At 47.8% G+C, this 27,322-nt stretch overlaps 12 protein-coding genes and 1 non-coding gene across 13 annotated transcripts; 7 read left to right on the top strand and 6 right to left on the bottom strand.

The window, feature by feature from the left end:
- Positions 1–612: 612 nt before the first annotated feature.
- Positions 613–2,811, top strand: EDB82DRAFT_564570 (glycosyl hydrolase; the record flags this gene model as incomplete). Its single annotated transcript, XM_025731297.2, has 2 exons — positions 613–2,362; positions 2,416–2,811. The coding sequence occupies 2 exons, from the start codon at positions 613–615 to the stop codon at positions 2,490–2,492; spliced, it is 1,827 nt and encodes a 608-aa protein (XP_025590336.2). The 3' UTR covers positions 2,493–2,811.
- Positions 2,513–2,620, bottom strand: EDB82DRAFT_t15. Its single transcript has one exon. It is a non-coding gene; the product is annotated as a tRNA-Pro (tRNA).
- Positions 2,812–2,863: 52 nt separating the features above from the next.
- Positions 2,864–5,002, bottom strand: EDB82DRAFT_485245 (major facilitator superfamily domain-containing protein). The gene is made up of 4 exons (XM_025731298.2): positions 4,358–5,002; positions 4,296–4,310; positions 3,847–4,248; positions 2,864–3,788 (listed from the first exon to the last, which is right to left on the bottom strand). Exons 1-4 carry the CDS (start codon positions 4,661–4,663, stop codon positions 3,093–3,095), a joined length of 1,419 nt encoding a protein of 472 aa, XP_025590337.2. The 5' UTR covers positions 4,664–5,002; the 3' UTR covers positions 2,864–3,092.
- Positions 5,003–5,317: 315 nt separating this feature from the next.
- On the top strand, positions 5,318–5,748 carry EDB82DRAFT_33617 (uncharacterized protein). The gene has a single exon (XM_065607503.1). It carries the CDS (start codon positions 5,414–5,416, stop codon positions 5,666–5,668), a length of 255 nt encoding a protein of 84 aa, XP_065465450.1. The 5' UTR covers positions 5,318–5,413; the 3' UTR covers positions 5,669–5,748.
- Positions 5,510–8,376, top strand: EDB82DRAFT_33607 (uncharacterized protein). Its single transcript, XM_025731300.2, has one exon. It carries the CDS (start codon positions 5,828–5,830, stop codon positions 8,225–8,227), a length of 2,400 nt encoding a protein of 799 aa, XP_025590338.1. The 5' UTR covers positions 5,510–5,827; the 3' UTR covers positions 8,228–8,376.
- On the top strand, positions 8,377–11,086 carry EDB82DRAFT_33606 (glycoside hydrolase superfamily). Its single transcript, XM_065607502.1, has one exon. It carries the CDS (start codon positions 8,527–8,529, stop codon positions 10,918–10,920), a length of 2,394 nt encoding a protein of 797 aa, XP_065465449.1. The 5' UTR covers positions 8,377–8,526; the 3' UTR covers positions 10,921–11,086.
- EDB82DRAFT_570903 (uncharacterized protein) lies at positions 11,082–12,592 on the bottom strand. Its single transcript, XM_025731302.2, has 3 exons — positions 12,193–12,592; positions 11,418–12,144; positions 11,082–11,359 (listed from the first exon to the last, which is right to left on the bottom strand). Exons 1-3 carry the CDS (start codon positions 12,502–12,504, stop codon positions 11,196–11,198), a joined length of 1,203 nt encoding a protein of 400 aa, XP_025590340.1. The 5' UTR covers positions 12,505–12,592; the 3' UTR covers positions 11,082–11,195.
- A 701-nt stretch (positions 12,593–13,293) lies between these two features.
- On the top strand, positions 13,294–14,835 carry EDB82DRAFT_550227 (uncharacterized protein; the record flags this gene model as incomplete). Its single annotated transcript, XM_025731303.2, has 2 exons — positions 13,294–13,393; positions 13,518–14,835. 2 exons carry the CDS (start codon positions 13,294–13,296, stop codon positions 14,546–14,548), a joined length of 1,131 nt encoding a protein of 376 aa, XP_025590341.1. The 3' UTR covers positions 14,549–14,835.
- EDB82DRAFT_33561 (uncharacterized protein) lies at positions 14,576–15,622 on the bottom strand. Its single transcript, XM_025731304.2, has 2 exons — positions 15,065–15,622; positions 14,576–15,013 (listed from the first exon to the last, which is right to left on the bottom strand). The coding sequence occupies exons 1-2, from the start codon at positions 15,432–15,434 to the stop codon at positions 14,604–14,606; spliced, it is 780 nt and encodes a 259-aa protein (XP_025590342.1). The 5' UTR covers positions 15,435–15,622; the 3' UTR covers positions 14,576–14,603.
- Positions 15,623–16,313: 691 nt separating this feature from the next.
- On the bottom strand, positions 16,314–17,116 carry EDB82DRAFT_519855 (RmlC-like cupin domain-containing protein; the record flags this gene model as incomplete). The annotated part of the gene is made up of 3 exons (XM_025731305.1): positions 16,314–16,741; positions 16,792–16,934; positions 16,986–17,116. 3 exons carry the CDS (start codon positions 17,114–17,116, stop codon positions 16,314–16,316), a joined length of 702 nt encoding a protein of 233 aa, XP_025590343.1.
- A 471-nt stretch (positions 17,117–17,587) lies between these two features.
- Positions 17,588–19,052, bottom strand: EDB82DRAFT_485232 (uncharacterized protein). The gene has a single exon (XM_025731306.2). It carries the CDS (start codon positions 18,886–18,888, stop codon positions 17,743–17,745), a length of 1,146 nt encoding a protein of 381 aa, XP_025590344.2. The 5' UTR covers positions 18,889–19,052; the 3' UTR covers positions 17,588–17,742.
- A 158-nt stretch (positions 19,053–19,210) lies between these two features.
- EDB82DRAFT_570898 (uncharacterized protein) lies at positions 19,211–21,777 on the top strand. Its single transcript, XM_025731307.2, has 2 exons — positions 19,211–19,840; positions 19,891–21,777. The coding sequence occupies exons 1-2, from the start codon at positions 19,364–19,366 to the stop codon at positions 21,610–21,612; spliced, it is 2,199 nt and encodes a 732-aa protein (XP_025590345.1). The 5' UTR covers positions 19,211–19,363; the 3' UTR covers positions 21,613–21,777.
- A 3,589-nt stretch (positions 21,778–25,366) lies between these two features.
- EDB82DRAFT_33506 (uncharacterized protein) lies at positions 25,367–26,967 on the top strand. The gene has a single exon (XM_025731308.2). It carries the CDS (start codon positions 25,578–25,580, stop codon positions 26,895–26,897), a length of 1,320 nt encoding a protein of 439 aa, XP_025590346.1. The 5' UTR covers positions 25,367–25,577; the 3' UTR covers positions 26,898–26,967.
- Positions 26,968–27,322: the final 355 nt, after the last annotated feature.

Raw genomic sequence — 27,322 nt, 5'->3', positions numbered from 1 at the left:
TCATCCTGACGGGCAGAAACTCAGCTGGTTTCCCGGCCATCCGAGCACAACCTCCGTCATGATTCGATTTACTGATGATAGGAATGTGATGGTTAAAGTTCAACTGGCAGAGGCACGGCAACAGCCACGAGGCATAACGGCGGGAATAACTCCCCAACAAGCCACAGACACATCATACCTGTACTAGGTATAGGATAAATGTATATAGACTATCAGAAAGATAAACTTAGAAGCTAATCAACTTGGTTCTACAAGGCTTTGCTCTATTTAGGCTATTCTAAGCTCCGATAGGACGACTACTGGAATGTAGATTAATTGCTCGATCAACCTCATCTTTGGGGCTAAAGATAATCATTCAAAGATTGACGCTCTTCAACGGCTGGAAATTATGTCTAAAGTGCAAATTAAAAGTTGACGATGACCTCATCGAATCTCATGTTAGTATACACCTCGCTTTGAATTATACCGACGAGATCAAGGATGGTAATCCTACCCGCACTTTCTCGGACCGAGGCCTGAATGAGGGGAAAGAATATGTCATTGAGATCAAAACAGCCTGTAAACATCCCTAACTTCTTATGTCTTTGGTAACATGTTCAAGTAATTGTGAAAATGCAATTCTTTAGCATCGTCGCAGGCCTTGTATGCCTTTGCGCATCGTCACTGGCTTCAAAACATGACTCCAAACCTCCCCAGTTTCACAACTCAGCGAACCACCCAGGAGCAGATCCTCACGTAATCTACGACTCCAAAACCGGCCAGTATTTCGCATACTCTACTGAAGGTGCAGACCCAGGCAGTCTCTTTGCCATCTACAGCAGCCCCGACCTGTCGACATGGCACAAGCATCCAGGCGGCGTCTTGAAAGCCTGCTACGACGACGATATGAACCGCGTCAAGGGTGGTCAAGCCTGCTGGGCCCGTGACTGGTACTGGGCTCCAGAAACCTACTACAACGAAAAGACCGGCTGGTACTTTTTCTTCTTCGCTGGACGTTTGCGAGAGGATTTGGCCAAGGATTATTTCCGCTACTCGGACTTTGAAGAGCCGTCCAAGATTGGAGTGGCTGTTTCAAAATCACCTACTGGGCCATTCAGGGAAATCAAATCAAATCCCATCGATTATTATCCATTTGATCCTGATTATTACGATGTCAATCTCATCATGGACGAGAAGCAGATGCGTCCTCCACAAACCCTGAAAGAAGGCAAGACAGCACCAAGGGGCACCTACATTCCTACTATTGACGTCAATATCTTTTTTGACAAGGATGGAAAGATTTATCTTTATCTCTCTCGAAATGCCTACCGCAACTGGAATTGGGATAAGAAGCTTGGCAAGTACATTGAGGAATCCAACATTATCGTCGTCGAGATGGAGCGAGATTGGTGGGATGACCCCAAAGCCATGACGATGCCTGAGATCATTGCTTCACAAAAGAACATCCAAGCCAAGGATGCACCAAACCTCCCTCACAATATCACCTCCTATAACGGCACTGGTGAAATTGGTTCACCCTCACGTAAGGATGGCTGGAAGACTGTCATCTCCTACGGCGCCGATCCCCAAGACTGGGAGAATTACCACGTCGACGACTACGAAAATAACAACGGTACCAAGAAAGACCGTCGCTGGGCTGAAGGTAGCACTCTCATCAGACGGCCTGGAAAGAACGGCAAGCCTATTTACTTGCTCACCTACAGCGCCAACAACTATGAGGCATCCAACTACGGCGTAGGCTTCGCAACCTCCAGGTCTCCCTTTGGACCATTCCGCAAATCATCGAACAACCCTATCCTTTCGCAGAAGCCCGATGCCAAGATTCCAATCTACTCAACCGGTCATGGCAGTATTGTAGCTTCGCCTGCCAAGCACAACAAGAAAGTTGGTACTCAAGACGTCACGCTCCGAACACCACCAGGCTCAGAGCTTTTCTATGTCCACCATGCGCGTAACAGCACAGAGCGTAATAGGTCCATCTACACGACTCGCATGACTCTTGACGAGTCAGCCATGTACTTTGGCTCTGATGATGCCATAAGTATGGACCTTACATCTCTTGACCAACCGTTCCCCAAGAACACGTATCCCAGCCGCATGGACGCTCGGTGCTCCAGGGAAAAGGGTGCGTGTCAGTTTTACGTTAAGGTGATGTCTAAGCCTGGGGCGTCTTTTGATATTCTCGAGAGAACGAACAGAGTTGTAGCTCTACCCGGAAACATTGTGGCTACTTATGTAAAGGCTGACAAGCGTACTGGATATTTTGTTATATCTTTTGGTAGTGCTTCTGTCAAGGAGTTGGCTTATCAGCGGTTGAGTGTTGACGAACGTTGGTCTACAGTCACAAAGAAGAAAGTGACTTGTAGGTAGTTTAGACAAGCTTGTATCACCAAGACATATCAACGCTGTTATAAGACGTCCTACCAACTCTTCTCGCATACAGAACAGCAACAGCGGATAAGTGCCGAAGAGTGACAAACCAAAAGACATAACAGTCTGACAGGCAAAAGAAGGGCCTGACCGGGGATTGAACCCGGGACCTCTCGCAAACTATAGTCTCATTGAATAAGACTGAGATGTCACTCCCGAAGCAAGAATCATACCGCTAGACCATCAGGCCAGATCCTAGATCCTTAAGTGAGGTTTCGGCCAAACGGTGATACCTATATAGTCTTGAGTTCACGGATGTCTATGCCTGGACATGGCCCTTTATCATAATGTGATCAAGCTAGATACTACCTAGATACTACAGGTAACGGTTTCATTCAAAGACCGAGGAACACGATACCTGAGAATTTCACATGTCGAAACATAAATCCAACAGTTTGTGAACATATCCACGTGCTAGATGCTAGATCTTCAAGGCAACATTATGTCTGAAACGTAAGGTCTATATACTCATGACTTCATGAATATCCAATTGTAACATTATATGATATACTGTGGTTGTGTGTGAAATCGTAACTCAGCTCGTTTCAAGCTATAGTCGCCATTAACGTATGTACTAATCTCTAATTTATCTCTCAGATACAACAAGTTGGACGATGGCCTGCCCTTGACCTTGGTTAGAACACATTCGGCTCCATATCTCCTTAATCCTTCTTCTTTCCGATCTTGGGCAAGCATAACCATAGGCCCAACAGAGCAGCCAGAAACGTAAGTATAATAGGTTGAAGAGTCTTGACCCCTTTGGCCTGGGCAATAGCACCAACAGCAAAAGGCAGAATCGCAGCTCCACTGCCTCCAAATGCTGCAGCAAAGCCGATTGTACTAACGTGCAAGTGCTTAGGCAGCATCTTAGTCGTAGCAACCACAACAGCAGGGAACAGAGGCCCAAGGAAGAACCCTTGGAAAGCTACTGTGATAGCAGAAACATAGAAACTCGGCACCAACCAGAAGATTAATTGCATAGCCATGGCAGCAGGCAGATAAAGAGATACTGCAACTTTGACACCAAGTCGAGGCGTGACAAAACCCAGGATAGCTCGGCCAACTGCAAGACCTAACCAAAAACCCATTGAGGTCATACCTGCTGGATAGTTCTCGGCCTTTCGTACACGGATCATAAATTGAACGATCCAACCACCGACAGAAACTTCGACGCCAACGTAGCAGAGAAGAAATGCGGCGCAAAGCCAGGTGACGCGAGCAAATGGAAGCTTAAAAAGTGCCTCTTTCATGCCTTGGTTATCTTCATTGCTCGCATCCATGGTCTGACGATAGACCTCTGGTCCATTGGGCCAGAAAGCCCATGAGCAAGTGACAAGCTCAATCACAGCCAATCCGATCTGAGTATGGTAGTCAGCATTTGAGTTCTGTTACAAGAGAGGCAACCCTTGGACTTACCATAACGTAGTAAAACGTGTACCACGGAAGGTCAGCCTTTGCTATCATGTTTGTAGCGATCAAAGGACTAATGACACCACCGATACCATAGAAAGCGTGGAGGAAGCCAAGAGTCTCATTTGCTTTGTCAAGGTTACCAACCCAAGCGTTCCATGCTGCATCGCTGATGCCGTTGCCGAATCCAGCAATGGAATATGCGACCACTAAAACAGGGTAGGGTGGATGAAGGGCGATGATGATATAAGCGGTTATATGGCAGAGACCGCAAGTAATACCAATTCCTCTCTGCCCTATACGTCGATGCAGAGTGTTGTTCAGAACTGCGGCGAGGATATATCCCACAAAGGGAGAGAGGAAAATAAGGGAAACCACAATATAGCTCAAATTATAGTATTTCTCTAGCTGTTGAATTGTCAGTATAGTTTAGTAGAGAAGTCGGGTGCACATACGTATGGGATCAAAGCCTGCGATCATGTTAGCGATTGAAAATGAAACATTCGGTGTGACTTACACCATATGCAGCATCATTAGCACCCGAAGTCAAAAGACTCCAAAAGGAAGCGCCAGTTTTGAACACATTCTCACGGGGATATTTCCAACTCTCAATGGTTTCTGGGACATTCTGGGCCGGGTCACTTTCGAGGCCATTCCCGCTACCATCTGAAAACCCTCGGTCTGCGTGAGATCCAAGCCTTCGAGATTCGTCAAAATACTCTGAGCCTCTGAGGGATTCTCGAGATGCAGCGGCAGGGGGTTCGTTGATTGTGCGAGATGTCAGCTCATACGAGCGAATGGTGGCTGTAGAGGATGCAGTCATAGTGGATATGGTGATATGGTATGCTGACCGGAGCGTTACCGGGAACAGAGCGCCGTATAAACTAGACGACGACAGTATTGAACAATAGAGAAGGAAGAAGTTACGGAAAACGGGCGGATGTCCATGTTTTAAACCTGGTAATTTACGAGATACTGTGGATCTATGATCTCAGTCCGGATAATCGTTTAGTAACGATTCGTGATGGGTAGAAGTTGAGAGTATAACCAGAAACGGAATAGATGCACAGGAACAAGGCGGCTCGTCGGTCCGTCATGGAAGAGCTTCGGTTAGACTTGGGATCATGACATGGCATTTTTCCGATGCTGGCGGCTACGATCATGATGTCGTCTGTATACGTAACCTGTTGTCAGTGTATGCATTTAGCTAAAGACAAAGTAAGCATCCTTCTTCTCTCACATGCCATCAGCGTCAGCATCAGCAAACATGCATCGGCATCGGCCTTGGCCAAGCTTTATTGACGCGTGGTAATTTAGCACCTACAGTTTGGCAGGTGGTACCTACTAATTAAAGTGGCGGAGGCAGGGATGGAGGCTTAGGTCCACCGTCTCTCTTCATTACACACAGTCAGCAGCCAGCAATAGCAAGACGAAAAAAGGTTCCCATACATAGTCGACAGCCTAGACTAGACTCGGTAGGTAGCCTCTATCCAAAACTTCAAGAGTCTAGACCGCGCTGGCGTCTGGCTATTGGACTGAGTGGCTTTTTGCGTTTCCTCAGCTTCCCCTCCACATGATCCAATCAAGGAGACACCAGCCCTACAGGAACCGGCGATGCTACCCAGAACCACAACTCAGCCCTGGCGGTGCGATGGCAGAGATGGGTTTAGTGCTGAATGCCACAGTAACAGGCTCCATGATGCCCATGGGGGTAATCTCTAAAGGTCAAGGGTCTGTTTTTTTTGTTGCTTTTTTTTCGCTCTTCCTCTTTACTTTTCCATGCATCTGTCGCTACCCGACGACCATCTGCGATACAATACTTCCATGATTCAGCAGCTGTCCACCTCCCCCAACGCTACCTATAACCTCAGGGTCCTAGCTGTTTAAGCACAGGGCACTGCGGGGAACTCGCCTCCTACGGTACCTACCGAACAGACCGCTAGGGCCTCTATCTACAGCACCTAGCTATCCAGTCCTTCCTGCCACCATGGAATTGAGGGATTACAGCCGTCGCGATCCAACATCACCGCCCGAGGATTGGGAACTAACGAGCCCTTCGATTGCCAGGAAGCCTATAGGCGCCAGCAAACTATCTCCCTCGCCATATACCTCCCCCGATTACGCCACGACCTCCTTTTCCCAGCGCGCAGGTCAACAACCTTTCCTACCACGACAAGATACAACCGACACAACCTACTACGGCGCTTCAACACCACTGGGGATATGGGAACCCTCAGCCCCTCATGCGCCGGGTTCCGGTCGACCGCAACCTTATAGAGAGGATAGTCAAGCTTCACTCTTGATGAGCGGCGATGGTCCAAGAAATCCTCCTCCGCACATGCCCCAGGCCGGTCAAGGTCCCCCTCCGCCGACTCCCCCGCACAATAATAAGTTTTGGGATTGGTGGCATCACAATTGGAGGCCATCTTGGAGCATGTACATTCTCGTCTTGTCAGGAATTGCTTTCGCTATAGGCCATCATTTCTACTACGACGCCCTTCATGGCAAAGTCGCAAACGATCAGCAGGGCAAGCTTCGATATGGCGCCCTTCTGGCCTTCTTGTCAAAAGCATGTTTCCTCAACGCCGTCGTCCTAGCTTTCCGCCAGAGAGTATTGATGATGATCCGTCGCAAGATGCTTACACTGGCTACTCTTGACTCGCTTTTTGCAGCGTCTGAAGACCTGACAGCTTTGCTCAACTGGGAGGCCTGGGTAAATGCTAAGTTCGCCATGGCTCTGACAATATTTATTTGGACGTCGCCTCTGATTGTCATATTCACATCCTACACCCTGACCGTCAGGCCTCAGCGAAAGGATGAGATGACGCGATGTCCAAACGCTCGCACCCTGAACTTTGAGCACGAAGAGGTGGTTTACTGGAGAGATCCAGTCAAGGTCAATAATTACTTCGAGACCTCTGTATCCGTATGGAACACGACCGCAGCTGGCGACAGTATCAACAAAACCAATCCCAACGAGTTTGACTATTTCACCAGCAACAGTCAACAGTTCGAGTCTATTGCCCTCAAGACGGCATACGCGCAGCAAGCAATCATGCGACCCAATGCGCCGGAAGAGATTTGTGGTGCAGGTTGGAATTGCTCTTACACCATCGAATTTACTGGTCCAGGATACAAATGCACAAACTTGGCCTCGGGAGTTAGGGCGGATGTCAAGAAGCTTGGTAACGCAAAGTGTCCGTTCGACACAAACGCCCTTGCGCCCTTAGGAAACTACACATACTATGCAATGCTCGACCGAGGCGATTACGAAAACCCACAAATCCCGGCAGACATCGGCGGAAGGCCCAAGCAGAAACCGCCATATCCGAAAAACCTGGGGGCATTCCGGACCGAGCCCATCCTATGGTTTGGCTATGCTGAGGTGGACGACAGAGAGAAGTCCCAGCCATCGGACCCAGGTAAAGGCGACTGGTACAAAGCTTACACCCCGACCATCTTTGGGTGCGAGCACTACCAAACCGAGTACAAGGTTCAATTAAACTACACTGGTGGTGTTCAGTCTCATAATGTGACGAGCCGCAAGTTTGTTAAAAAGGTGATCGACACAACCTTTGTACCCGGCAAAAAGGACCCGGACAAAAGACTTAAGGATCGGACTGTGGCGGAACCCGAGGAGAATTATGTATACCCTCAAAACATTACGGATTACCGACTGACGGCCGCGTACCATGCTGTGGGATCCCAGCTGCGAACGATTCTGAACGGCACCACGACGATGCCGCATTTCATCGTCAATAGCAAGATCCTCCAGACGAGGCTTGTTGACCGCCTAAATTACCTTCCCGTCAAGAACTTTCCCCTCGAAGTGCAAAGGTTTTACGAGGAGATTTTAATATCGTTTCTGTCGGATCCGCAGATGTCTGCTGTCTCGTGGGCTGCCAAACCATCTAACTACTCTGGCAAATTCAAGAGCGGGAAAGGGCTAGATTATCCCTGTGTAAAATGGCAAGAAAGGAACTCTTTCTTTTACAACTATGCGCAATTGTGGGCAGTATATGCGATCTCCATAGGTATCACAATCCTTGCGGTCGCATCAGGTGTGGCGGCAATGGAGGAGAACGCCATCATGCGAAGCTTAAGCTTCTCCGCCATTCTTGCCGCATCGAGAGCTTCCAGTCTCGATAAACTACGATGGGAGCAAGAGGCTGAACTCAAGAGTCGAAAGATTGGATTCGGAGTCGTGGCAGATCCGACTGGTGAGAGAACATACTCTTTCGGCGTAGAGGGGGACGTCAGTCAGGAAAAAGAGGCCGCGATGGCTACAGGGCGCTCGCCGGGCATCTCGGTGATGAATTGGGGCGACAGGGCAGCGCGCAGAATGAGTTATGCCATGTTGAACAAAAGGGACAGACCCGAAGATTAGGGTGGAAGTATAAGTGTCGGAGTATTGGCGGGTATCATGAGCGCAGCGTTTGTTGATTTACTCATATTTAATTCATGAAGATATGATTTGCATATTAAAAGCTCAAGCGCATTGTTAATGGGGCGAAACACTGAAGGAGCTTGGTGATAACTCCGATACCGTACTCGCTAATTAAGGCCAAGTGTTTGGTGGAGCTAAGCTACCTAGGTAGACGAGTTCAGCGCAGCTTGACTCCTGTCTTGAGCTTGCAGGCTTGCGCAACTCAACGTGTCTGTTTCTCAGATTCAATTACGCCCATTATGTCTGCCCACGCAGCAGTTGATCTCTCAGATGCAGCCCTGGGTGGTTCAATTCGAATAAAAGACGACCACTTCATCGACGCTTACGGACGCGTCATCTTCCTCCGTGGCCTCAACCTCTCAGGCGCCTCTAAACTGCCCACTGAACCGAATAGCTTGTCTCACCTAGACCACGGCTTTTACGAGAGCCACCGTATTGTGACCTTTGTAGGCAGACCTTTTCCTCTAGAAGATGCTCCTCTACATTTCAGACGGCTTCAGGCTTGGGGTACACCCTTTGTGAGGCTGCTCGTTACATGGGAGTCCCTTGGTCATGCGGGGCCTGATCCAGAGGATCTGGATCTCGAGTATATCGCCTACCTGCGCCAATTGATTGAGATGATGCCTCAGTATGGTATCAAGTGCTTCATTTGCGCACATCAGGATGTTTGGAGTCGGTATAGTGGTGGTAGCGGTGCGCCTGGCTGGACGTTTGAGGTGGCCGGCCTAGACATTGAAGCTTTCACCGATACAGGTGCTGCCTACGTTCACAGCCAGGATGAAAAGAAGCGCGCAAGCGAACCAGTCAACCCCAAAGAGCCTGGAGGTCCTTTCCTTTGGCCGTCAGGATATCAAAAGCTTGCGGCATCTACAATGGCTACTATCTTCTGGGCAGGTGATGCTTTGGCCCCCAACCTTAAATGCTATCGCAAACCAGGTGACGCCGAGGAAATATCTGTGCAAACGCTACTCCAAGACGCCTGTGTTGAAGCATTTGGACGTCTCGCCGACGAAGTAGGTCATCTCGAAGCATGCATGGGCTTTGAACCTATGAACGAACCTCATCGCGGTCTGGTCAACCTACATCACTTCCACTCATGGAACTACGACACAGATCTACACATTGGCCACTGTCCCTCTCTTGCCCAGTCACTTGCCCTCGGAAGTGGCTATGCGCAGGATGTCGATTACTGGGTCAAGTCGTGGCCATGGCCAACTCGTGCTTCACACAAGTCTCGTATTGACCCCAAGGGTCGCTCCGCATGGCTGTCGCTAGACTCAAAGTCGACAGGTAACGGGCGAGGTCTTGGTAAGTGCGTCTGGCATGCCCACGGCGTTTGGGAGTGGGATGACAAGAAGAAGACTGCCCGTATTCGCGATGACGATTACTTTGAGGTCGATCATCGGCCTGGTCGTGAGGGGAAGCCGATTGAGTGGTACAACGACTGCTATGCACCTTTTCTCCAGAAGTTCTCGGAGCGCATGTCGCGCAAGACGGCTAGGACCATGAGCTTCATTGAAGCCATTCCCAATGAGTTCATCCCACCCTGGCCTACGGACGATGTCGACAACGAGAAATGGCGTCAACAAAATTACGCCGAGAAGACGGTTATCGTGTCACCGCGTCCAACCAACCTTGTGTATGCGCCGCACTTTTACGACCTCAACGTTCTCTTCAACAAGTGCCATTCGTGGATGAGCGTCAACGTGCAAGGTCTTTCACGAGGCATGATCCCTCTCAACGCGCTTTATTTTGGTGCGAAGGGATTGAAGAAAAACTACAAGAGACAACTTGGTGAAATCGTCAAGTATGGAAAGAAATCGCTAGGCGAAACTCCCATGGTCATTGGAGAGATTGGTATCTCATACGACATCAACAAGGCAGAAGCCTATCGCACAGGATGCTACGACAAGCAACGTGATCTCATGAACGGTCTCATTACCGCTATGGAAGATAACAAGCTCAACTACACCCTGTGGAACTACAACCCTGCCAACAGGGTTGAGTACGGCGACGGGTGGAACAAGGAGGATTTCTCCGTCATTAACGGCGACGACATCGTCGAGAATGGTCCCATCAAACCCGACTACCGGAACTTCATGCATGAAAACGACGAGCTTTACAAGGGAGGTCGTATTCTCGACGTCATCATCCGTCCGTACGCCGTCAAGACAGCCGGTATTCCCAAAACGTCCAGCTGGAACCACAAGACGCTGCGTTTCGAATATTCGTGGACCAGCGCGGGTACAAAAGAGTCCACAGACGAAAAGGCTCACCTCACGGAGATTTTTATCCCGTCGTATCATTATGACAGCCACGAGGTACGCGTCCAGGGAACCAACGTGGAGTGGACATATGACAAGCCCCGTCAGACGCTGTACGCACGTAGCCCCTCACATGGCGAGCACAGCATTGTTGTTTCCATTGAGAACGAAGCACAGCGTGTTCTTGACAGAGCTATTCGACGAAGACAGCTGTACCCCCCTGGGTTCCCGCTGAACCTGGTTTCTGCTGCTACGGAGGATGCCTTGGATGATATTGATTGGTCTGTTGCAATGAATTGTTGGCCTGTTGTCGCAGCTATCTTGGTTGCTATTCTTGCACGATTTCTTTTTGTGCTTTTCATGGGATGAATCTGGATCATTGCTCACTATATCTAGAAAGACGGGATAGAACATAAAGGTTGGATATTTAAGAGGCATTTGCACAGTTTTGAATAGAATTGGGTAATATACAAGAGTCTTTCTTAGGACCACAGTTCTGAATTAGTGTCGCTTGGTGCACAAACAAGTGTTTAAATAATAATCATCTCTCATTATAGTCATTATATATAGAAGCTCAGCGATAGACCAGGGAACACGATCCTCGCAAAGCCAAGTTTTCTGCAACATTCATGAAACAATACTTTTTACTCTGCATCCAAAGGACATCTGGGCGCGTTGTTGTTGACTTGAATTCCTCCTCGTTTCTTTTCCTTGCTGTCATGGAAAGGAAGAGCCCATCCGCCTTCTGTCTCTGGTGTAGACAACCACAGTCTAAGAAGATGTCTTCGAGGTGTGGGAGGGTTGTGGTCTGGAAAGTATCGGTTAGTATTTACTTGTATCAACGTTGGGAAGAAGGTGTGTCTTACCTGTGTATGCTGTTCTAGCATGGAGGAGATGCGTGTTGCTAACGAACTGGATATCACCAACTTCCAGAATCATGTGCAGCGCCAACTTTTGGCAAGTCTCCTCCAAAATAGTGATGGCACGCTTCTGCTCCTCACTCAAGGCAGGAATTATTCCCTTGTCAGAGAAGCGTGTGAGAGATCGCACAAAGTACGGATCCCACTTGCAGTAAACACGTCCCTGGCCTCCATTCTCAAGATAGAAAATCGAAGTGCGAATCCACTCTTCCTCGCCAACAGACGTTTCGCCCTTGCGGTCAAAGTACCAAACAGGCTTGGTGAGCAACTCTGCTACATCAGGATTGTTCTTCTGCAGGTCGTTCCAGACGTTGTGGATGCTGACAATGTCACTCTCGCCACCCTCCCTTGCGCGGTGCACGCACAGGAGACCGACGACATCAGAATCGTCGGCGTGGAAGAACTGGCGGGCTGCTGTGCGGTAGATGCGAACTTTGTCAATCTGTGTAGCGTCGTCGCCTACGTCCTTGACATGACCAAGGACATGACCCAGGCCGTTTTGTGAGACGAAGTAGCCGATGTATGTGCCGAGACCCATGTATGCTACTGCATTTTTGAGAGGACCCCATACGTCTGCTGGGAAGCGTTTGAAGAGAATGAAGCCTTTGCCGTTGAGTAGGTCTTCTCTGAGAGTTTCAAGGACCTTTCCAAGCTTTGGTAGAGGAAAGTTGGACTAGGATGTGTGAGTGAGAGGAAATGGTAAGTAAAAGTTTAGCCATACCTTGGAGATACCAGTAAGAGGTGTACCGCTGGCGATGAAAGCATCAGCGGTATCGCTCAACTCTTGGATCTCTTCGTCGGTGAAGGGATGAGTCCATCTTTCAGGTTTGTTCTCATAGTCTTCCTTCTTCCATATTGTAGGACCTGTGATCTCGGTTGGGAATTTAGAGTAGGGTTTTAGAACATTGTAAAGAGGAGGATGTTGGCCTGATGTACGGATACCATCAGGGAAGATGGAACGAGGGGCTTCAGCGTTCTTAGCTTGGGGAAGAGTGATGTGAGAGGCCTCGTCGATGAGAGCACCTGGAGCCATTTTGGAGATGATTTGATATAAGAAAAACAGACAATAAAGAGATACTATAATCAACGATGAATTAAGGAACTAACTAAATCGATAAATGAGCAACTATCTTCTTTATATATAGTATTTCTACAGCTTTGTCATACACTTTCCCCCGCATTAAATAAAACATGACGCCTTATTATTCAACGTGTATAGACGTGGCTTAGTCGATCTGGGGAATGGATCGAATTGCGTGCTCGAGGTGTGATATCACGAAGTACACCTTGACCAAATAGGCTAACTCGACTTGTCCAATTAGAGTCACAAATAGAAGATGGCGACATCTGTTAAAACGAAACTGACAAGACGCCGAGTCTATTTCTGGAGAAACAGTTTCTTTGGGAAGTAATTGATTTTCTGATGTATTTCTCAAATAGGACTGACGCTTCGATTGCACCATCACACCAAGTGATCAACAGTCGTACCACAATGCTGCTGCTTGCATGGTTGTTCCTAGTTAAGCAGGCGTCTGCAGTATTTCGTTACATCCTTTTCTATGAAATATTGTAAACTTCCAGACACAGATTTCATCAAATGAGAAGGACAAAACAAATACTGTGCTATGGTATATGATGTATTTACCAAGTCATACTAAGAGATTACTCAACCACAAGATAAAGATCTACAAGATAACAAAAGATAGGCGACCGCCGCGACCCGCTAGGCGTAATCGCGTATAGAAATATATATAAAAGACCTCATCAACCTCTCGCCAGTCGATATCTCATCTATACAAACAATCACAGAATCAACAGCAAAATGTCAACTCAAATCACAGTTACACCTATTTCTTCTTCAGCTAAGTCAAGCATCGACTTCGGCGCAATCGTATCAAACGTCGATATTGAAAACATGACTGGTAAGATCAGATATACACGTGAATAATCAAATAAATGGGAGAATACCCGTAAAATCGGTAACCTCCTCTGGTAAGAAACGACATCACCAAAGTCCAAGCCATCAGCCGCTGACTTTTCTCTCAGATGCCGACTTTGATGTGATCCGTCAAGCTCTCTTCACCCATCAAGTTCTCGTCTTCAAGAACCAAAGCCACGTTTCGCCCAAAGCTCAGTTTGAAATCACTCGTCGCTTCGACCCTGAAGCTGCAGGTTCATACGGCCATGGAAAAACCATCGATGCAAAGCGATCAATCCTGCATCCTGATCTCAAGACCATTCCTCATCAACCCCAAGTCCAAGTCATTGGCAACGGCTTCGTTGAAGAGTACGAGGGTCTGAAGAATATCCAGCTCAGACATCCTCATCATCGCACATTCCATGCAACTACTATTCCGGATGAGAAGGACCTTGATCTCACCAGGTTCTACAGATGGCATATTGACGCTGCTCTGTACGGCCTTGCTCCCCCTGTTGTCACGTCTCTCCTCGCCGTTCGTGTTCCGGGCGGTCGTAAGCAGACTCTTGTCTATGACGACGGCTCGGATGAGGAGATGACTGTGCCACTCGGTACGACCGCTTTCGTGTCAGGTTACGCCATGTACGACCAACTCTCGCCTGAAAATAAAGAGTTTGTGCGCACTACAAAGGCTGAATATGCCCCACATCCGTACGTGTGGATGAGCAGTGCAAAATCCCGCTCCGATGGTTTAGGCCTGGTCTCTGAAGGAAAAGAGATTCCTCTCGACAAGTTGCCTCTCATTGAGGAAGACAAGATCCAAGTTCTTCCCATGTGCTGGCGTAACCCCGTTACGGGCCGCTTAGCTCTTCAAGTACACCCCTCTGCCGTTCGAAAGCTGCATCTTGCTGACGGCACGTTAATTGATGATCTCGTCGAGGTTCGCAAGCGGGTGCATGATCTTCAACGTCCTGGTATTGCACCCGAAAAGGTGTACCCTCACGACTGGGAACAAGGAGACCTTGTTCTTTTCCACAACAGAGGGTTGATCCATTCGGTCGTTGGGGCTTTTGCGGAGGATGAGGTTCGTCTGTTTAGACAATGTAATATTGCTGGTAGCAAGTTGCCAGAAGGTCCAGTCTTAGTAGAAGCTGCGTAGACATTTATTATTAATATATGAGGAGAGAGTATTTGTTTCGTCGTCCAGATACTATCTACTGGCCCATCCACCTTTTTATCTCTGCAACACCGTCCCTGAATAAGTAATCCGCATAAATTTCATGCAAGTCCATCAGCCACTGGGGACCCAGATGCTTGTTGACGGTTGGATTACACGTCATGTTTTGGAAATGAATCTGAACCTTTTGCCTTTTACTGTTACCGTCTGCTCTTGGTCTCACAACAGTGAACCTGTGAACACCAGCGAATGCAGTGCTGTCGTCGCCAAATCCAAAATCGACATAGCTCTCCGTTTGCTTTGTCGAGTTTTTAGTGGTTTCCAAGTCAGCAATTCGTGAGTCAAGGACTTGGAAAACACCGAACAGCACAGAGTTGATTGGGAGTAAGTTCGTTTCTGGTATATCTTGAAGAGACCAGAGATTTGTTCTTGGAACTGGTGCTTGTTCTGTTTCGAGATCAACATTTTGACTTTAAGAAGAATTCAAGAGAGCCTTACTTGAAAAATGAACAAGATCTGTCCCAACTGTTTGCAGAGCAACCCTCTCAGGCCTTATTACAGCCCCTGCAAAGAAGCCCTTGACAAATTTGGCCAGCAAAACTTGGTCGGAGACGTTTTCATATTCAGTTGGTATATCGAGTGTGATGAAGCGCCAGTCAGAGTGATAGACGTGCTTTTTAGCATTGAGCATCTGACCAGCAGAGTTGGACGTGATAAAGGACTCTGGTATATCCTGAGAACGAGTGACGAGGTTCTTATCGACCAGGGAAACGCGGTTTGAGACTGTGAAGCTGTAGACGCCGCCTGCGGTAACTGCAGCTGCAAAAGATGTAGCGAGTATTTTCTGAGAGAGGCTGCGTAATGCCATTTTGTATTAGATATGCTATAATGAATAAATTGAGACTATTTACTGTATTTAAATACCCAAGACCTTGAGCCATCATGTCATGTTATACCTGGTTAAAGTATTGAACCAGGTGACTGCGGCTGAATCCGGTTCCACCCGGGAACGCTATTTGGGAATACCTTCGGTTGGAGTCGGTGTAGAATTCATCCGAGAACAAGCCACTATTCTGATGCGGATATTTGAGTCACTCCGTTTTATGGAAACAGAAACAAGAGCATTATTAAATGTTGAATAAATTATCCAGTAGACTGTATATTGACCCAAACTCCTTACATGCCTCCTCCTGACGCACAAGGGAAGCAAAGACACGTCACGAATGCACTCCACCAATGAGCTGTACTGCCCATTGCTTTTCGCGATTTGTGATCTTGTTCGGGTGGTTTATTAGCCATTTGTTGCTGTCGTAAATATCCGGCTCCGTTGCCTTGTTTATTTGCCATGATCTGTCATGTGTGTTAGTACTGCAAAGCTAAGATATTATGTACGAAGGCCCACCGAGTATTTTCTAGGTAAATGAAACAACGATATCAGATGCAAATCAAAGCCAAGGTAGTCAAAAGCTTGGGCACGATTAACCTTATAAGTAAATGGTGGCTATGCAGATTCCCTGTTATTGCACATCACCTGTCAGCCTTAATGACGTTAAGGGTCCTTGAAGGATTCGAATCCCGGTAACAAGGCAGAAAACACCATTGATTTCTCAACAATGCTCAATGAGAGTCTATAACACTACCACAACGACGTCTATCTGATTCATAAAACAAAAAGTCAAACTAGTTTATATATTCCACTTGCGGAACATAGCAAAGAAAGAAAGAGAGATCCAGCAACTTAAACCCTCTAAGCCTGACGCTTCTGCTTACCACACTTGGAAAGGCATTGATCAACCTTGAAACCAGCATCCTTGGATATACTATCCCTAATCTTATCAATATCATCACCCTCGATAACCTCTCCAAAAGTGTTGACCAGAGCCTCGTTTTTGACAGAGAAGAGTCCAGCCGCAACACCAGCAGCACCAGCATCCTCGGACGGGAAAGCAGCCAGCGCAAAAGCGGCATCGCACTCGGTGTTGATTTGGTAGTGCATCGCTCCTTGATAAAAGATAGTTGCTTCACCAGCACCGAGCTCGTTCCTGATGACACGAGGCTTGCCTTCAGCATCGAGGACGCCGCCTTCGGGCACGGCTTCGGTGTAGAGGTGGCCGGATATAACAGCAAAGAGCTCTGCTGCTCGAGGGTGGGTGTGGACTGCGATCATGGAGCAGCCTGACTCAGTCAGTAAAGTTCTACAATAAGTATGGAGTACAGATGCATACCTGGAATTTCAGCAGCAGCCAGACTAATTCCAGTTCCAGTAAGAGCAGGGAACGTTTTGCCATTGGCAAAACGGGCCGGGGTACTATTAAAGCTAAAGTGGAAGTCCTTGTCCTCGGGTAGGAGGTTGTAGCGATCAACAACACTATCTATATGTTAGTATCACCATGAATGAGAGCTTAAGAGTAGAACGTACCTGTCAGCTAGTCGCAGCTTGGTGACCAGACTGGTCTTGGTGCTCATGTCTTTACCCTGAGGGGCAGCAGTTGCAAGGGGCGAATAAGCCAGAAAGGCAGTGATGATGGAGAGCTTGACGTTGGAGAACATAGTGTAAATCGTAATAGTACGAAAGTGGTTGTGGTGGTTGTGGTGGTTGTGTGAAGGCTGTTGAGTGATGAGCTGCTGATTTGAACAAAAACTACTAGAGATAGACTGACTTATATACTTAATCTTGAACATATGAGGTAGTCTTGTTTCTATTCAATGCCTCAGTATCCATCTATCGTTGCGTATAAGTCAAGCTGTCCTGCCTCAGCCCTATACGCAGCATCCTGAGCGCACTGTGGCTCAATCTTTGTAAGTGAAATAAGCATAATATCTTGGCGTAAGCATTAAAATTAATTTTCCCCAGTACGATAGCTTCTTCAAATCTTCAGTGGAGTCAATTGGCGTATTCATTTTGATGATATAGCGTATTCCGGCGTATTAGGCGTATTCACTTGGTCGCATCAACAGACATGCAAGCCACCGCATAATAGAAAAAACAAGGAATAACAATTATTGTTTACTATCAATTGTCTATTACAAATTAATACTACATGGATAAGCTGCGAGGTTCAACTTCATGAGCGCGGTCACTAAGACTTGACCGCCGACGATCGAAATACTCTCTATGTAATGGAACCAGACTCAAAAGCTAATCAAAAAAAGAAGGGAGAAGACAACATAAAGAACTACATAGATTCATGTCTCAAATGTTTTCCACCAACATACCCCTCCGCTGTGTCGACAAACAACTTCCTTCCTTTAACCCACGACACCATAAACGAGAACAACTTCCAGTTTCCAATCTGCCCAGTCGCATACTTCTTCCCCAGCGACACAAAGATCATCTTTTTCGTCGAAGGCTCATATGGTTTAATTTTTGTTTCTCCCGTAAGAACTGAGTCTAGAGCCGCTGCCAAGTGGATGATCTGGTTGTCCGTGACTGTCAATTGCTTGGGATCAATATCGCCAACATCGCCGATGGCCCAGATGTTCTTTGACCCGACGACACGCATATTTTGGTCGATTCGGGTGTTCCCTTTGTCATCCAGGAATTTGGGCGGTACAAAGGATGTGTTGAGTTTGATGCCGTGGAGTGCCAAGTAAAGATCGGTCTTGAGTATAGTCCCATTTGACAAGAGTAGTTCAGTCTCTCGATCGTCTTGGCTCTTCTTCGCTTCGTTTACACGCGCGTTATGAATGAGCTTCACTCCAAGAGTTGTGAGGTCTCTTGTAACAGATGTTCGAACAGACTCGAGAGCCCCTTCCAAAGGTTGATCACCACTGATGATGAGTGTGATGTCCTTTGAAGAGCCATATCTCGCTGCCAATTCTCCCGCGACCTCAATTCCTGTCGCACCAGCCCCAGATACTATGATTGACTTTGCATGTCCAACCTGACTCTTCAGCTGTGTCCAAGCAGACATTGTTTGCTCATGTGTCCCGACAGGCTTCAGTGGGAGGCCACTGGCCATGGAAGAGCCAGTCGCGATGACGAGTTCATCATAGTTAATTTCCTTCGTAGATCCGTCACTGCAGGCCACATGAACACGGCCCAACTCTACGACAACCTTGTCTGCTTTCCCAAGAACAAACTCAAAGTTCGCGTGGGGGTATTGGTCAAATGCAGGTTTGATGGGTAGGAAGAGCTGCTGATCGGGAATAGCGTCTGGGATGATGCCACGAGTGGCGGCGACGTTCCAGAAAAAGTGAGTGTTTGGTGAGACGAGGACGACTTTCAGGTTTGAGATCTTAGGGAGAGTGTATTTGAGGAGCTTGTGTGTAAGTGGTAGACCTGCCCAGCCTGCTCCGAGGATTACTACAGTCTTGGCCATGTTGAGTCGTGTGGGTTACTACTCTTGTGTGTTTGTTGGATTTAATTGTGATTATTGAGAATGATGATACTGTTACGGGTATATTCCCTTTTTGTTTATCTTCTTTATACGTGAACCATGATGCTCGGTGTCGGTGCTGGACTTGTGCTATCACTGAAGTCATCTATCAAATGTACAGTCAATGTCATACAGATGTAGGTGTGATAACATGTATTTACTGTTAGTGTTGTCTGCACTCGGTTGAGTGGCCGAGTATCCTCCCGTGACAGGGGTCATGGCCGAACGCCGTGTCCGAAGTCGATCCCCGATCAGTACCTTTTATCTTTGAAGGATGACTTTGATAAGCTGACAAAAGACAGAATTAGCATCTGATCAATTCATCCACTATACATTTGCTTCAATTGACCGCTATATCCCTCATCACCGCAATCAACACATACTTCCCTATCTCTATAGTCGGAGCTTATAACCACCGATGGACCGACCATCATCATCATCACCCCAAGATGAAACCACTCTAAAAATCTGGAGCTGTGTAATCTGCCGTCGTCGCAAGATTCGCTGTGACAGAAAAGACCCTTGTTCCAATTGTGTAAAGAACAAGATCGATTGTCACTTCCCCGTGACAGGCCGTATCCCCCGTCGCAACCGCGGTCCTTCTACATCCAAAACACCAGCGCAGAAACAATCCGAATTACTCGGTCGTCTACGTCGTCTGGAGTCAGTCGTCACGGAGCTCGCAGCGCAGGTTGAGGATGAAAATGGGGCCAATATCGGAGCATCGCATCAGAAGCAGATAACAGTGGATGCTTCTGCAACAAACTCGTCCTGGGCTACGTCATCTGCTGTTGCTGACTCGACAGATGAAGGTGAAGATTTCGGTCGTCTTGTCGTTGACAAAGACGGTGGACTACACGTTGGAAATAGGTTCTGGTCTGTATTTTGCTCCGAAGTAAGTACAACAGTCCCAGACAGCTTGCAGTACCCAGCTAACAATCACAGGTTGACAACATCCTTCAAGCAGTTCACGACGTAGCTGACTACTCTGATCCATCAAACACCTCAATCATGTCAGAACCAACTGCCAATGGAAATCCGTCGCCTCTGAGCCATCTGGGTTTTGTATTTGGAAGCGCAGACTTCTCAAAAGCTCTCGATGGCCTGAACCCCATGCCCTCCCAGATGCTATTCATCTGGCAGACCTATGTTGAGAATGTAGATCCCTTCATCAAGATTCTACACGTCCCAACCGTTGAGAAGAGCATCAAAGACCTAAAGGGGAATTTTAGTTCATGCGGATCTACTACAGAAGCCTTGTTGTTTGCTATCTCACTTGCTGCCATCACGTCTCTAGATGATGAGACGGTCGCTTACAACTTCAACACACCCAAAGAACAGCTTCTGCAACGATACCAATTCGGTACGGAACAGGCTCTTGCTCGTGTCAACTTTTTATCATCAAAAGACATCACTGTTCTGCAAGCATTGGTCATATACCTATCTCTGCTACCAAACATCGGCGCTCAAGATAAAGTATTTCCGTTGACGGGGTTAGTCCTAAGATTGGCAAAGGGAGCGGGGCTTCATCAAGAACACAATTCAGATCAGCAAAGCCAGCTTCAAAGGGAAATCAGACGTCGCTTATGGTGGCAGATCTGCTTCGTCGACTCTGCCAGTCGACGGCCCGACGCTTCAGACTTGTCCATTGCGCCAGCATCCTTTAGCACAGGACTCCCGACAAATACGAATGACATTGATCTGGACAGCTCAACATCTCAAACACCTAATCCTAGCCAAGACTCAACAGGTGTAACTCTTTGTCTCATCCGCTGTGAGCTATGGTACCTCACTCAAGCCATACGGCCCGACAGGACAAATTCCCTCGAAACACGGCTCGGCCTGTTCAACGCCCTGAAACAAAAAGTCGAAAACACATACTTCCAGCACCTCCAGCCAAGTAAACCATGGGATTCCTTCATCAGAACAATGGCAAAACTCTTCTTCGCCAAAGTCGAGCTCGTCATCCGGCGTCGATCAAGGGACCAGCCGCCAACGGATGAACTGCTTCGCCCATCCATGGAAGTCATCCGTTGCGTCCAGCTCCTCAAATCAGAGCCTTCATGGGAGAAATGGCGCTGGCAGTTACAGGGACAGATGCCGTGGCATGCAATGGGTGTCTTCTTGCGTCAGGTATCCCAACATCCCTGGACTCACGAGCTTGAAGATGCGTGGAGCGCTACCGCAGCATTGAAAGAGAGAGCAACCAAGGATATGAAGACGGGGTATTTGTGGAAATCTCTCATGAAGCTATATGCAGAAACAGAAAAGCATCGTGAAGAGGAACTCAAGCGGCAGGGCGACAAAGCTGAACGCACATTACAGCATGGAAATCGTGTCAACTCGGATGTACAGCAGATGCTTGACAATGCAGCCAACGAGTCGTTTGAGATCCCTGTCAACCATCCCCTTATCGACACCTCGACATTCAACTCATCACTTCATATTTCTCCTCCGGCAGACAACGGTTCTCTATCCGTGGAACGACTGTCGACTGCCTTGGGTGCCGCATCTGACGACCTACCTTCTTGGACACAGGCTGGATGTGGTATGGATCTTGGCCAAGGTGATTCGTTTGGCAGTGTAGCTTCGAATGGGGAAGGCGATGAAGTGGACTGGGACGCTTTGATGGATCTAGATGAGACTTGGGACTGGGATTTCTTGTAGACCAGACTGCTCCATGCTACAGGGGTTATTTCATACATAGACTTGGATATGCCCTTCAGATATCAGTATAGAATTCGTTCTGATAGAGGTTGGCACAATTCGGACTAACGACGAACAACTGGCATTGCCACCATGAAGAGAAGTTGCAATATACAAGAAGTTTTCTATTCTAATATATGCAGTGAATAATACTCGATCACTGTAAGACGTAAGGAACCCATCCTGTCTGACTTGGTTTGTCGATGGTGTTTACTTTAGAGAACGACTCAAAGAGACAACTATGACATTGAGGCTTTATGCACGAAATATCGCAATCGTAACACACAAGGTAGAAGAATTCCCCTATACAACACGAGAGAGTGTGTGCATCGTCAGGCGTAGGCTTTGAGCTTTGCAAGATCTTATACGCAACATGAGCTGCAGTGTACTTGACTTCACGGTCACAAGCAAGACTTACATAACATACCAACACTATCTACAGTCACTTACAAGAAGTACAGAAGCGTGCAATGGAAGCAATCAGAGCTATTGCTAGTGCAACGCCTCTCTCCCCAGTTCCTCGACCCGGACCTCGACGATCTCAACTGTTAAGATCGTAGCATCCACCGTGGCATCCCGGGAACCAAAGCTCCACGTCTTCTGGAACGAAGCTGACTTGATCATAAGATCTTGATTATAGCCTAATCGATGATATTCGATAAAGGAATATATGGTGGTGTGTTCTGTTTTAGTGCACTTCGTAACCACTCCTGTTCACAACGCTGCTCATACCCCAGCTTCGTATTACAGCTGCCGAAGAACCGACTAGCTCCAACACTTCAACAAGGGTCGTTTGGACATCATGACAGATCAGGGGTCCCCACTAACGGTATAGATCCCGGAATGCTGGATACGGGTTCTTCAGATCGCGTGCCCAACTACGCTATGTACAAGGCCAGCAACTGGATGCTTAGCCGCGAGATGACCCAGCGGAGTGGAAATGAGGGTATCGTCAATGTAGCGTAGAGCCCAGGTAACGTGGCGTACGGGTAGAGGCCATGTGGTTCCTCGTACTGCATGTACTTGCTTGTGGAGCGTATACGAATCCTTATGCCGGGTTATCCCCGGATGTGAACATCAGGACGTACATCACATCATACCCGCATGCGACCTGGTGACGACTATTCTTGTTGGGATAGTACATGTCATGCTACCCGAGAAGAACGGGATGAAGCTGCGGGACTGGTATGAGGAGTAGTGGGCGAATGTCGTATAACGAAATGGAACCTTCGAACTCGGCCGAGATGGTCTTGTAATACGAGAATAAGCGGCCACTTAGCTACTGAATAGATTCGGTTGGTGCGGTTGACTAGTGGAGGAGAAATCAGGCCTCTGACTGACATGATCAATCATGACGAATAAGCCAAGACACCACGCGTATGATGATTGCAATCTGCAGTCTTCTGGAATGCTGCATACGCCTCTCCCGGTCACCCAGTAGACGACAATAGAATGAGGATTCTGGGCGGTATTCCCGCAGACACAATCTGATGCGTACAAATGTTTCCCTTGTGTTGAATGTCATACCATGCACGCCAACACCCTTCGCTTCCGCCGTTAGTGGGTGCGCCAGATCTTGATCATCCTCCAATAAGGATCTGAAGATATTTCTGGAAGCCGCAAACGGTGGCGACATGAACCAAATAAAGACACGAAGACTTTTAATAGAGGGTCAGGGATCAATGCCACTGGTCAAAGTGTATGCAAGCCACACGAGTTGCCAGGGCGAAGCAGAACTGCCACACGAGTTTATTCTCCATATCGTCTTAGCGGGGAAGAGTGATTGTATGAATGATGCATAAATGCATAACTGCATATTCACTTATTCTTCATAAACCACTATAAGCCGCATAGGGTGTAGCGCGATCGGGAGGGTGTGCCAAGTCTACCGATGCAGATAGATTAAATGCTTCATTCTGACAGGGGAAGAGAAAAGAAAAGGAAAAAAGAGGACAAGCACTGAATAGGTTTCACAACAACGGCTGTCATTTAGGATCCCCCTTGCTAGTTCCTCAAGGACTGCAGTAGCTTCTATGCTACAGTAACAAGACTATCACTCACAATCACACCGAGTTTTTACAGAACAAGCGCGAATAAGGAGGATTCACAATGATAAGGCTGCGTGTTTCAAAAGATTGGATGCAATTAAAATAGGGGGTGACAGGTAAATTGGGGGGCGGACCGTTGTTTAATGAACAGGGACCGAGATGAATTAGCGTCAACCACCTTCAATCCGTCAATCTTCACCAACCAGAGAGAAAGAAAGTCTCAGCTTGCAAAAACGACTGGACTTATGCCGAGACACTCTGCGACAAAGAACTTCAAGGCCCAAACACACACCTAGACACTTTTTAAGCTCATCAACAACCTTGGCTGATAAGCTCGTTATAATACTGGGTCAGTCTCCTGAATATCACTGAACAAAATGGAAGGATTCGCGGGATTGCTCGAGGATTGTAAGCCAGTCAATAAAGTGACCCGTTTTCCTGCTTCTCAACCCCTTTGTTGTCCAAGACTAGCCCATGACTCTATGCTGATACTGTAGTTTGGTGGTAAAGACTAGCCCAAAGACTAAGAGTGATGATGCATTCTAAAAACGCAGCAGCAACGTCCATGGGTCGTCAACAAGTATGTATCACGAAACAGTCCAAGCTCAACGTCTATTATTGCATCACTTTTAAGAAACGAGCCTCACTCTCTTGAATGGCAAGTCTCTCCAGTGTCCGGATTTCGACTAAGAAAGCTTGGCAAGAGATGCTAGATCTCGAATCTTGTTGGCTCCAGTGTGGCGTATCGGGAAGAAAGGCAGCCACCCTTCTCTGTAGATTCTGTCTCAAACCTGCCTACCCGAACATGTTTTGTGTCATTTTGAAGTGCGTGTGGGGGGAACAGTTTCAAGAATGAGAAACAGATTCAAGGCGGTATCAAGTTGAGGCGAGCGAAAGAAAGCACTGTAGATATATATTAATTACCTACTACTGGCATGTGAACAACTTGCATCTCCCCTGTAAAGCGCTCACCTTAAGTTTGACAGGTCCAAACTCTGCTTCAGGCTAAATACCAAGCTTTTTCTTATTTCTGCGGCAGCCCGCCTCTTACGATTGTCAACCCCAACCCCTGGAGCGTTCGCGACGGAACCCCCGTAAATTTTGTCTCAATGCCCCTAACCCTTTGACGCTTTTCGCGTCAGAACGGAACCTCTGCCAACAAATCAATCCCATCACCTGCTTCTATTCTTTTCTATTGCCGGCAAGACTGTATATCGCATTTGGTTTAAACGGATCGCGACTATTGAAAGCCACCTGCGTCTACAAAAGTTAGTGGTGGGGATAAGATGATAGCAAAGATTAGCATTGACTGTAAAGAGAAAGAAAATAAGCACAAGGGATTGGTCGAGGCGTATTTTCAAATGCAATCATTTCCTTTTCTCAACTCAATTCCCGCTCTTGCATACGAGAAACTAAGCTTTTTGGGTACCTGCTTCTTTAAACATCTCTCTGCCTAGCACCAAAGTTAGGTGTTGAGGTGCTTACTTACAGAGAGCCAACTGGAGACCCGCTTGCGCGTCCAGTCCCATCCATCACCTTTTTAGTACTGTGACCCCCTATTACCCATTCTTATCCTACCTTATTCCTCGTTATTATTCTATCATATTTCCCTACCCCCCTCTTGGTCCTTGTCGTCCAACCTTACCATTCTTCCCCCTCGCCTCGCAGGTACAAAAAAATATCTCTTGGCTTCTTTTTTGTCCCTGCTCGAACCGAACTTGAACTTTTCTAATCTTCTTCTCCCCCCATCCTTTCCCGCCGGTCGAGGGTTTGTGATGCTTTGATATTTCTCTCTTTCAACATCCATCAATCGACCTTTAAATCGTTCGTTCGTTCATACAGATAAAGAAAAGGTTTCAAAAAGACCTCACAAACAAAATGGCCGTCGCTCTTCCTCGGCGATTCTATTCGCTGCTCTGGGTCGCAATCCTCCTTGCGCTCGTCGTCTTCTTCGTCTTCCTCCGTGAAGATACCTGGTCATCCATTCCTCGACCTCCCAACGGCTGGAAGATTCCTTTCACCACCGACGATGGCGTCCTCTCATCTTGGATGGGTAACAGCAAAAAGGCTCCCGCCAAGGACCCCAATGAGCCTCTGCGCATCGTCCTCACAGAGTCCTCCGGTACTCACGACGAAGTCGCTGCTGCCTTGATGCACGCTTTCGGTGGCCAGGAAGGCTCTCAGCTCGACGTCTACTTCGCCAACCAGCGCTTCCAAATGCAGGACATCATGGGCAACTTCAGCCTCCCCGCCAACATCACCATCAACAAGTGGGACAAGTTCGCCAGCGCTGTCACCGAGAACCCCCCTCACATCCTCGTGTCCACCACCTGCGAGTTTGATCTTGACCGTGGCGCCGACCCTATCGTCAAGCTCCTCAAGACCGCCAGCACTCATCTCTTCTGTACCATCCACCACGCCGATCGATGGGCTCAGGGCAAGTACGTCCAGGCTGTCCGAAGCTTTGCTGAGCACCAGCGCGTCGACTTTGTCGGTCTGAGCCAGCACACTGTCGACTTCTTCCTCAACGATACCATTCCCAAGTGGCACACCGCTGCCAACCTCACCACCCGAGTTATTCCCCCGGTCTTCCCCGTCCAGATCCCCGACCCTGATCTCCAGCCCGGCATCTCTCTGTCTCTCCAGGGTGATTACTCTTCCGGCCGACGCGACTACAACGGTATTTTCAACCATCTCGGCAGCGTTGTTCGAAAGGCTGGCGAGGAGGCCGAGGGCCACAGCCCCAAGAACGTCAGCCTCCATGTTATCGGACATGGTACTCCTCCTGAGGTCCCTGACCATGTTAAGGACCACGTCCACTTCGATCAGGGTCTTTCATACCCCGACTTCTACACTCTGCTGTCCAAGTCGTTCGCTCTCCTTCCTGCGTTCGCCTCTGATACATACTTCGACCGCAAGGCTTCCTCGACTATTCCCGCATCCCTGATCGCAGGAGCCCCCATCGTTGCGACAGAGGAGCTGCTCAAGGCTTACTCTTACATGCCTCGCGAGGCTACTTGGTTGGCCCGACCAGGTGAGGGCGAGATGGATGTCATCGAGCGAGTAATTGACGACCGAGACGGCTTCCTTAAGCGAAGACAAGCCGTGAGGGATCTGACAAAAAAGCTCCTCGAGGACAACCACGCCAACACCAAGGCTTGGATCGAGGAGGCTTTCGAGAGATACAACAACAACTAAGCATGGAGAAACGCGCAATTAGATATGATTTATTGGGATTCTTGCTATTTTGCTTTTAACTGTACAATTACGCGGCACCATTTTACATGATCGGGAATCAAGGATGAGCGGCTCTATGATTCGAGAGTTTTTATTTTACTATTACCCACGCATGAACAAAACATTCTTAATATACGGTTTCTCAGTACATTGAAAGACAATAGGAAAGCAATAAGCAATAAGCAATAAGAAAAAAAAATACAACCATGAAATACCACTTAAACCCCAGATTTTTCCGCATTCCAGTGATGTCAGTCTCCCCATGTCTCGATTTGATAGTCCAGCGGGTGGCTGATGGTAGGTAGTCTCAAAAACAATGCTCCCACAGGCCGCATTCTTACGTCTCCCTTGCGTGAGATCGAATCCGGCAGTTTGGTTGCGAAAAG

This window comes from Fusarium venenatum (assembly GCF_020744135.1).
Source record: "Fusarium venenatum strain MPI-CAGE-CH-0201 chromosome Unknown EDB82scaffold_1, whole genome shotgun sequence".
Classification (NCBI taxonomy): domain Eukaryota; kingdom Fungi; phylum Ascomycota; class Sordariomycetes; order Hypocreales; family Nectriaceae; genus Fusarium; species Fusarium venenatum.
Note: the sequence above shows the minus strand (reverse complement) of the source record. Positions and strands in the feature narration are given on the sequence as shown.

Bases quoted from the DNA above. Each gene is read 5' to 3' on its own strand.
- EDB82DRAFT_485232 (XM_025731306.2), bottom strand. From the start codon at position 18,888: ATGGCCAAGACTGTAGTAATCCTCGGAGCAGGCTGGGCAGGTCTACCA.
- EDB82DRAFT_33606 (XM_065607502.1), top strand. From the start codon at position 8,527: ATGTCTGCCCACGCAGCAGTTGATCTCTCAGATGCAGCCCTGGGTGGT.
- EDB82DRAFT_33617 (XM_065607503.1), top strand. From the start codon at position 5,414: ATGATCCAATCAAGGAGACACCAGCCCTACAGGAACCGGCGATGCTAC.
- EDB82DRAFT_33607 (XM_025731300.2), top strand. From the start codon at position 5,828: ATGGAATTGAGGGATTACAGCCGTCGCGATCCAACATCACCGCCCGAG.
- EDB82DRAFT_33506 (XM_025731308.2), top strand. From the start codon at position 25,578: ATGGCCGTCGCTCTTCCTCGGCGATTCTATTCGCTGCTCTGGGTCGCA.
- EDB82DRAFT_33561 (XM_025731304.2), bottom strand. From the start codon at position 15,434: ATGGCATTACGCAGCCTCTCTCAGAAAATACTCGCTACATCTTTTGCA. The intron at 15,014-15,064 runs GTAAGGCTCTCT...ATCTCGAAACAG, and splicing joins AGATCTTGTTCATTTTTCAA to AACAAGCACCAGTTCCAAGA.
- EDB82DRAFT_570898 (XM_025731307.2), top strand. From the start codon at position 19,364: ATGGACCGACCATCATCATCATCACCCCAAGATGAAACCACTCTAAAA. The intron at 19,841-19,890 runs GTAAGTACAACA...TAACAATCACAG, and splicing joins GGTCTGTATTTTGCTCCGAA to GTTGACAACATCCTTCAAGC.
- EDB82DRAFT_570903 (XM_025731302.2), bottom strand. From the start codon at position 12,504: ATGGCTCCAGGTGCTCTCATCGACGAGGCCTCTCACATCACTCTTCCC. The intron at 12,145-12,192 runs GTATGGCTAAAC...CACACATCCTAG, and splicing joins CTCTTACTGGTATCTCCAAG to TCCAACTTTCCTCTACCAAA. The intron at 11,360-11,417 runs GTAAGACACACC...GATACTTTCCAG, and splicing joins TGCTAGAACAGCATACACAG to ACCACAACCCTCCCACACCT.
- EDB82DRAFT_485245 (XM_025731298.2), bottom strand. From the start codon at position 4,663: ATGACTGCATCCTCTACAGCCACCATTCGCTCGTATGAGCTGACATCT. The intron at 3,789-3,846 runs GTAAGTCCAAGG...TACCATACTCAG, and splicing joins ACACGTTTTACTACGTTATG to ATCGGATTGGCTGTGATTGA.